This window comes from Physcomitrium patens, chromosome 19 (assembly GCF_059467195.1).
Source record: "Physcomitrium patens ecotype Gransden chromosome 19, ASM5946719v1, whole genome shotgun sequence".
NCBI classification, from domain to species: domain Eukaryota; kingdom Viridiplantae; phylum Streptophyta; class Bryopsida; order Funariales; family Funariaceae; genus Physcomitrium; species Physcomitrium patens.
Genome location: NC_143428.1, coordinates 9,984,600 through 9,993,804, shown reverse-complemented (window position 1 = coordinate 9,993,804; position 9,205 = coordinate 9,984,600). Strand labels below are relative to the sequence as shown.

The 9,205-nt window shown below is 34.7% G+C and overlaps 1 protein-coding gene across 5 annotated transcripts; it reads left to right on the top strand.

The window, feature by feature from the left end:
• Positions 1-4,285: 4,285 nt before the first annotated feature.
• LOC112272872 (uncharacterized) lies at positions 4,286-8,713 on the top strand. 5 transcript variants are annotated; one of them, XM_024501044.3, is made up of 6 exons: positions 4,286-4,569; positions 5,086-5,339; positions 6,231-6,374; positions 6,650-7,392; positions 7,539-7,878; positions 8,176-8,713. In XM_024501044.3, exons 2-6 carry the CDS (start codon positions 5,138-5,140, stop codon positions 8,340-8,342), a joined length of 1,596 nt encoding a protein of 531 aa, XP_024356812.1. In that variant the 5' UTR covers positions 4,286-4,569; positions 5,086-5,137; the 3' UTR covers positions 8,343-8,713. The 5 variants fall into 5 exon arrangements, with proteins under 5 accessions (XP_024356812.1, XP_024356813.1, XP_090100879.1 ...); XM_024501045.3 differs by having other exon boundaries at positions 4,286-4,579; XM_090244753.1 differs by having other exon boundaries at positions 4,290-4,579; positions 6,249-6,374.
• The last annotated feature ends 492 nt before the right edge of the window (positions 8,714-9,205 follow it).

Here is a 9,205-nt window from a genome sequence, read left to right as displayed (position 1 = left end):
ATTATGTCTACTAGAATCTATAAAGATCCATCTTGTATTCTATATTTTTTATCTGGAGCTATATGTAATTATAGATATATAGGAAAAAAGACAAATACCACCTCTTCCAATACAAGTAGACAATAATTAAGATGTTGAAGTTGAAGAAGTCTTAAACTCAAGGCAACACTAAAACATGTTGAAGTATCTTTTATATTAGTGTAGATATGATATAAGTGAATGCACAAAAGATCCAACTAAGAATCTTGCAAATAAAGTATGTTGATATTTTTCATCAATAATATCCATTAAAATAAAATAAAGAATCAAATAATTATTTTATTATAAAGAAAATATGATTTAATAAAGATTATATTCTATCTTCTATTATTATTTATAGTTTTTGTATATTTATGGTGGTATGAATATAAAAAATGAACAACTAAGAAATTTAACTTAGGAGCTAATATTTGTTAAGTTATTAGATAATGCATTAAAATTGTTATAACCTTCAAGACGACATAATAGATGAAGATCTTGAAGAACAATATTTTTTTATAAATAGATGGTGAAATACAACATATTTGATATTACAAACTTAGAAGATATTTTTAATGTTTGGTGATATTATTTGAAGTAAGCACTATTCTTGATGGTATCAAAAATGTTTTTTTTGAAAGAAGTTATAAAGACATCAACAATAATAAAATAATAAGATAATCTTTATATCTTAGTAGACAATAATATTAATGGTTGAGAGAACCTATCAATTACTTTAGAAGAAAATAAAAATTAAAACATGTATTAAATATAATTTGTTGTATCTTCGACGTCTTTAATATATAAGCATTGCTTTTTAAAGAACTCATTTCTATAAAGGAGAGTAATATCATAGATACAACTGACATTAATACTTAAATGTATAGAATTAGTTAGAAATTAATAAAAATAGATAAATTTTATGATATCTTCTAAAGAAGATTCTTAGAAGTTTTATAAATAAAAATTTGACTTTATATGTGCTTATTGGTGATTAATAGATTAAAAATTTGGCCAACAAGTTGGCTATTTGTTGTACATATTGATGGCTTGGAGTATAAGTTGTCCATATGGCATAGATATAGGAAACTCATCTTACAAGTTAGACATATCTTTTACAAGTTACATATGTATTAGAGGTCCTCTAGAATGTTGCCACATAACTTCTAATTAGATAGTATATTGACTCTTAAAATTGAATCAATCAAAAAAAACAACAAATTTTAAAAATCTATATTTAGAAGAATATTGATTTTTTTGCTAAATTAAAAATTAGATGACATGCACAACTAAATTAGCTATCATTTTTCTATATTTTAGCTTGAAAATTATCTCAACAAGAAAGAAACTATATTTTGAATATTGACCCAATTTTAAAATTATTTTCATCAGTCACCTTTAATTGCATGAACAATTTTATAGCGCCATGTAAGATTTCATTTTTCATTGATAATGGGGTCTCTTAAGACATATTTTGTTACAGTTATAAAGATTCTTTTTTGCCTATGAGAGTATTAGTGGATGAGAAGATATTGAATGTTATAGCTAGTTGCAACATGGATATAGCACATGTGAAGTATCAAAATTATTATGTATCTCTAAATCTACATGGTCTAGGATTTGTAGAGAGTATGTTCTTCATATAGAGGCTTTAAGATGAAGGTGCCAAAAAAACATCATCCCTATTCAAAGATAAACATATATAAGAGCCATTACAATTAATGGATTAGATAATTTTATCTTTATAAGAAATGCTTTAAATAATCATTTAAATATGGTGGAAAGCACTAAAAAAGTGAAGTATGAACTTCATGAATTAGATCTTGGATCATTAGAGAAGAAAAAGAAGTCACTTCTTACAACCAAAAATATTTGTTGTAGGTTAGAATCTGTTCAATTTTATTAAGATTGGATTGTCTATGTTTGATATAAGGTGATTTTTTAGTGATGAGACTAAGATCAATCAATTTTAGTTTAATAGTCATGTTTGGTATTAGATAAGGAATAGAGAATCTCAATTTCAAGCTTGTCACGTGAATCAAACTATTAAACATGGAAGTAGTGCAATCTTTATATGGAATTGTATGACTTTCTATGGCATAGGTTACATGTATAAGATAGATGCAAAGATGTAACAAGATTTGCATCTTAACATTCTTGAAGATGAACTTAAGAAGACAATTGAATAGAATCATTTTAATCCTTTTTGTATCATATTTTAGTATGATAATGATCCTAAACATACTACAAAATCAATCAAGTAGTGGTTATCAATGCAAAATTTTGATGTACTTACTTAGCCTCCTAAATAACTTGACCTAAATCTAATTAAGTATATGTAAACATTATAAAATAGAAATTAAATTACCTAATATCAACCAAAGAAATGCTTCATTTGTGGATGCATGTCCAAGCTTCTTTAAATTCCATCACCCTTGAGTAGTATTAAAAGTTCTATCATAGCATATCCAACCATATCCAACATGGTTTAGCTTCTAAAAGAGGGTAGATAAATTATTGATCTACATATAGATGTGGTTACAAAATTGGATTAATAGACCTAAGTTCATTCAAAATTAATTTTTTTTCTTGTTGCTATAGTTCTTAAATGAAAATTTAGAAGGATGATAGTAAACTTAGTTGGGCATTTCATGCAATTTGCAATTTGGCAAAAAGATTAATATTTTTTAAATATGACCTACAAAAATATGTTGTTTTGCTGATTGTCTCAATTTTGAAATTAAGTATATATATAGAGGCAATAGTGATGCCTTCCTCACTCTTGTTAATGTCTTTCTTATTCTTAATCTTACTTCAAGAGTCTATAGTATTCTTGTCTTTGCTATTAGTCATTCTAGTTTTATTATTATATTATCTTTTAAAGAATATCTATTCTTTTTGAGTGAAATAAGAATGCAGTGACAATTTGATTGTTTATAATTGATGTCTTTCACACATTTGATTTGTTTTAATCTTAGAATATATTAAGACATCATCTATATAGATAAATACATAGTTATTAGATTGAATTTTTAATTTTTTTTTCCTTAAATTTTTATTTAACTCATTTTAAGATACTGCAATAAAATTTTAAAGTCTAAACTATATGTTATTATGTTCAATGCATCCATAATTTTTATAATATATTTTATTCTATAATTACATATTTATAATTCTAACAAGGCTTTAAGCATTCTTTTAATTAATTTTTTAAATTTTTTTCCTATTATCTTAAATTTTCTATTGATTCTATATTTAATATAATAAATAATTTTTTCAAATAAATTTTATGATTTTCAATGTGTGTATGTTTATTGAAAAATAAAATATATATGTTTTTTGTTTATTTTGAATTTTAAAAAGAATAATGATTTTTTTTTATAGGACTCTTGTAACATTATTAAAAAAATTGTAGTAAGTTTTAGATTGGTCAAAATTCAAAGGTTAAAATATATAATATATATATAATTATATATTTTAAATATTTTTATTTTAAATTTACGGTGATTTTTTTTAAATATAATTGTAATTATTTCATTGAAATTTTTTATTTTTTAAATCATGTCAATTAAAGTATTTAGTATTTGTCTACTTAAGATTATTTTTCACTATTTAAAAGTTCTTATTAATTACAATTTTAGAAATATAATTATAAATATAATAACACTTTAATTGTTGCTTAACTTGCATTGACAAGACTTAGGTATCCTATGTTATTTCTATTTATTTGCACTATAATAACTAGATTCTATAGAAGTCTTTAAGATAAACTCAAATAGTTGTAGAATATTTTAGAAGTTTGAAAAGTCTTTTGAATAAGTTTATTTAAGATTAAAAAGTATTCAAAGTAGCCAAAGAAGGCTACTTAAGTTTTTATAATAGTATAAGAAGTTTTAAAGAGCTTCTAAGAAAATATAGAATTATTTTATTTTTTCTAAAATTTCAAATTTAGCCCAAAAGTTCTATATTGCAAGAAATAATAACAATAAAAATAAATAGTCCTTCACACGTTATTGGACATCCAAGCTATACAGTGTGCCCACAAACCTATTTACCTTGCAAAGAGATACAAAAAAAGAAGAAAAAAAAAAAAAGAAAAAAAAGTGAACTAACTTCTTTTTCTTTCTCATGTAAAAATAAATAATTTCTAAAAAATAAATATATTTCAACGCACCGGGGAATGGCCGATCGATCTCGCGCTTGTCCTCCAACAGGGGACGGGAATTGCATGGAGTCGGCGGGGCTTGCGCCGCCGCCAACACCCTAAGGTTTCCTTCACGAAGGGGAGCTTGGGATGGTCCCAATTGATATCCTTCACCCGCGTGCATGGTTACGCATCCGTCTACCGCTGTGACGTTTCCATCGAGTCTGATTGCAATTTACCAGCCTCAGCCACTTAGCCCTAGATTCCACGCCCCTCACCATTGCCTCTTTCGAGCGCTGCGTCCAAGTTCACGTCCCGGTGGCGCAATCGTTGTGCTGTAGCGCCTCTTATTCATTCCTGCGAAAGGCGTGATTCGAACAGCACGAAGGATACAGTGGCACGGGGAGGTGGGTACATGTACGTTTCTTGTTGGTGTACCCCAGGGCCTCGCGAGTGTCGGCTGGATCGCTGCAGATGCCAGCTTAGTTCGGTGATGATTATGATGCGCGTGGGTGTGTGTGGGGGGGGCGGGGGAAGATGGAGATGGAGATGACCAGCTTGTAACTGATAGCGTCTGATTCAAGTTGTCAGGCTTATACGAGCAACTATTTCCGCCACTTCTTTTATACTTTGCGTAGTCTTTACACGAATATTGGGGATGATTGGGTGTTATACTCGGGCATGGATAGCTATGGGGTACCTTCATTTGGGATTACACGCATGCATTGGGGTGGGGGATTTAGTGGAGGTACATGGTGGTGAGTGGGCAATGGAGTTGCGAATGAGAGCTTTTACCACTTATAATATAATTTTCTTGACAGTAGGACCACTGGGTATGAGGGGTTCGGTTTGGAACCTATGAAGGTGTGAGTGATTGTGTTGATGTTTGAGTGCTTGTTTTGATTCTCTGGGTTTGCTTGCAGGTTTTGAGTGTCATCTAAGCAGCTAGCTCTGTTAAGGAAGTGGAGAGGTAATATGACTGAACCACAGGGGAAGGAAGGGGATGTCAAGGTGAATGGCCAGCTGGAGAAGCTGGCGAAGCCGGCAAAGACTTTGTTGGAAAAGTTGGACGCAGCGGTGAAGGCGGATGAGAAGTATGAGAGGAATAAAGCGAAGAGGGAGAGGAAGAGGAAGAGGGAGGGCTTGAAGAAAGAGGTTGAGTCGAATGAAGAAGCTGGTGAGTGCGTATAATTGTCCTAATTTGTGCATTAACGTCGTTGGGAAGAATGTAGAACTTGATCAGTTATTGAAAGTAACAGTTGATGTAAGCGTATTTGGGACGGTGAACGAGTGTCTGAGGATAAGGCGTAGGGGTTATGCTCTTTTTGGTCAGGTTTAATGTAAATTCAATTAATTTGAAGTATTGAGGCGCATTACAACGTCTGGATTTGAAAATGAAGGTTTTGAGTTTGTTTTACGAGTGATTCTCGAATACTTCATCGTTGGAAATTCTCTTATTTTCGTGGAACGTTTTGGTGCCCTCTCTTCGCAAAGAAGGTTTATATGATGTCCGGATGCACAGTTCTCGTCAACTATGCTGTGCTCATATACGGTCCCCCCTCCATTTCTGGAGCCACAGCATCCTGAAATATCCATTACAATCCATGTCACACAATGTATAAAATTCGCCTCAAGTGTTGAATATCAATAATCGAGTGGTACTGTTTTCGTAATCATGTAGCTGTGTTTTTACTCGGCCCCATGTATTGAATTTTCACCTCACAAGTTGACAAGAGTCCACTTTTGCTGACTGGATTTGGTTCGCTTTTAGCCGTTTGCTTAAACCCTAGCTTTACAGGAAGCCAATTTAGGAGGATTTAGTGTTGAGGAAAGTCTCTAGGATTGGATTCAGTTTTTGTAGTTCTTCGGTATTGAGTCAGTCTAACCTGCTAAATTATTACGTATAGGTTCTACCACCTGATGGTCATAGCTTGCAGAGGGTGTGCCTGCACCACGCAAATGTTTGGAGTGGGTTTCTTTTAGGAACAGTTGTAATTGTGTGTCTATCAGATTTTTCGGAGGAGACGGCGTTTTTGTTTGACCATTGAACCCTAATCCTGATATGAAGCATGTACTCGATCTTCAGAGGTATCGCCTCCCGTGGAGCCTGCGGTTCAAGAACCTAGGAGCCGCCGACATATGATGCGAACGCGAGGGCTGGTTAAGATTACTGGGGAGGTCGTGGAGGACGTTCCGGATGGCGTGATGCATGGTATTTCAGACGAGTCATCCTTATGCCATTTTAAGTTTTTACTTTCAATCAAACAATCTAGCTGCCATGTGATAGCAGCAATGAATTTTGGACTTTTGAACTGCTGAGACCAGATCTAAGCTTAGGTAGAACACATAATCTTGTTGTGATTTGCACTCTATCATGTTCGAATAAAACAGAGAATTTTGTATTCTTATAATGCAGTTTGTTTTAAAAACTTCTAGACTCTGATCAATCTGTGCACAATAACGAACACGCGATTGTGTTTTCAACAGAGCGAGTGATAAGGAAAGCGGATAAGCGCAAAGCTGCACTTGCAGGAGAATGTAAGCCGAAGAAGTCGAAGAAGCAGAGGAAGCTTGAAGCTGCGCTTTCAGGAGAAAGAAAATCTAGGAAGCCGAAGAAGCCGAAGAAGCGCAAAGGTGCATCTGCTGTTGGAGAGATGACTGTGAAATCGGAGAAGTCGGAGAAGTCGAAGGAAGGCAGCGCACCAGATGTACAGAAACCTGAAGCAGAGGAGCCTGGAAAATTGGACGAGGCACCCAATAATGGTGTCAAGGAGGAGGGAAAGATGGGACTAAATCCGAAAGTTGCTCCTTTTGGAGAAGAAGAATCAGTGAAGCCAGAAAAACCTGAGAAGTCGGAGAAATTGGATGAGTGCGCTTCCCCAGATGTAAAGAAAGCTGAGGAGCCTGTCAATGTGGAAGAGGAGTCTGCCAAAGCTGGTGTCAAGGAAGAGGTTATGAAAGAGAGAGAGCGGAAAGCTGCTCCTGCTGGGAGAGAGAAATTAGAGAGGTCAGAAAAATCCAAGTCTGATAGGTTAGAGAAGCTTGAGAAAAGCAGTGCACTGACTGTAAAGAAAATTGAAGCGAAAGAGCCTGCCGTATTGAGAGAATCAAATGATAGTGCTAGAGAGGATGTTACATCCGAGTCCATGGCTGAACCAAATGTCGAGACGAATAATGAACTAGACATGGATACAGCTACTGGCGCTCCTAAACAAGCGAAAACTTTACAGGTACGTCGTTCAATTTATTTGAAAGCTTGGTGATCATTGGAATTCTACGGTTCAATGGTTTTCATAAAGTTCCCGGATTGCATTCCATCGTGATCTTTCGGTGTCTGTAAGAATTGCTCACAGAAAGGTCCGTCGTGTTTGAACAGGAAGGAGAGATCAAGATAAATCGAGCACCGGTGCTCACTATGTGGGTTGCGGCGGTAGCAGAGAGGCAAGGCTTCACATTCGATGAAGCCGTTACCTTCGGCAAGTCAATTGCTGGTCTATTTGCTCATGCTAAAGGAAAAAGAATTGGTGTTGTAGAGGATACGCCTTCAAAGAAATCGAAGAAGGATATGGAAAAATTTGAGGTTTTTGGTTGCAGCGTGTATGGGAAGACCACCGCGAAGGGGCGGTTTGCTCTAGAGTCTGGGAAGGCGATTGCTCCTAATGTTGTCAAAGCATATTTACAACGCGCCTTTAAAGATGATTACGACCGTGTGAGAGGTTTGTGCTCAATTCTCGATTCATTTCTGTAATCTACATTTAGGGGCCATGCACTTTCTTTAACGCAGTAAATGTGGACGAGATTTTGATAGAGGAATTTGTCCCAGGTGTTCATGTCTGCGGAATGGCGTCTTCAAGCTTGTCATTGTCTATATGCGTAACACATCGTGTAGCTGTCCGGAATGACCGAAACAATGAGGTTCTGTTGGAAATAAAAGATGGTATTAGAGTTACATATTGTAAGGATCTTATGAGTTTTGACTAGTTCTGTACCTGATGAGTACTTCATTGACGCAGAGACATTTGAACTACTTGCGAACTCGTTTTCACCTGAAGAGATTGGCAGCAAAGCATATGATTTATATGAGAAATTTAGGCCGGATATTCCTGATGGCTCAAGAGGTTGGGGTGCTCGTGGTCTTTTGAATCTCAAATATGTTAAGGAGCTTGCAGCAAGTGGATGAACAAGTAGCTGTTGTGCTGTGGCTGGTACTTCACCTTGTATCCTTGTGACCAAAATTGTAAAATCAGTCTGTAAATTTTGTGCTCAAAGTGCTGGTGCAGATGGGTTTGTGTAGCGCTTCAGGTTCTGAGTTTAGACAATTGGGCATCGTGTGGGAATGTTTGCCAGTCTGCGGATCTTCTGGGCTGACCAAACGGCAATACATCCTTTCTACACACGTGGTTTTGGGATGAGAATTGGATAGGTCCTTTTCTTTATTGTTGATGTGGTAGTTTTTTTTTGTTTTTTTCTTCCTTTCTGCATTAATTGTGACTTGCTGCATCAAATGCATTCATTATAAAGCAATTTTTTGGTAGGATCAGAAATGATTTACATCACATTAGCAAGGAATTATGCTCCTGTTTTACACCTTTGTCGCTACATACGCCCCTCCCTCGTATCGGGTACCCAACTTGGGAGATTTCATGTGTCCTTTCTTGTCTTTTGGCATATAAGTACTTTCAGTAGAATTTTGGAATAACTGGTAGCAACAATTTGAGACTTTTGAACTATGAGAACATGAAGTCACATGAAGCCATCATGCAGGATATCAAATGATACATGAAAAGAACTATGAAGTGTATTTGAATCGTAAGATGCAGTTGCAAAAATGTATCCTAAAGATGAACTAAGCTCTCTTGAGATGAAAGAGAACAAAGAAATTTCCAAAAGCATACAAAGGTTTAGATCACTTCAACAATTACCCGTAGCAAGATGTTCAGTTCTAGATGATGAGGCAATCTTGACTCTGATGAGAAGTCTGCTACTATCTTATGGGTCCCTTCATCAATTCTCGAAAACGACAATTAGACAGTACTCTGTAAT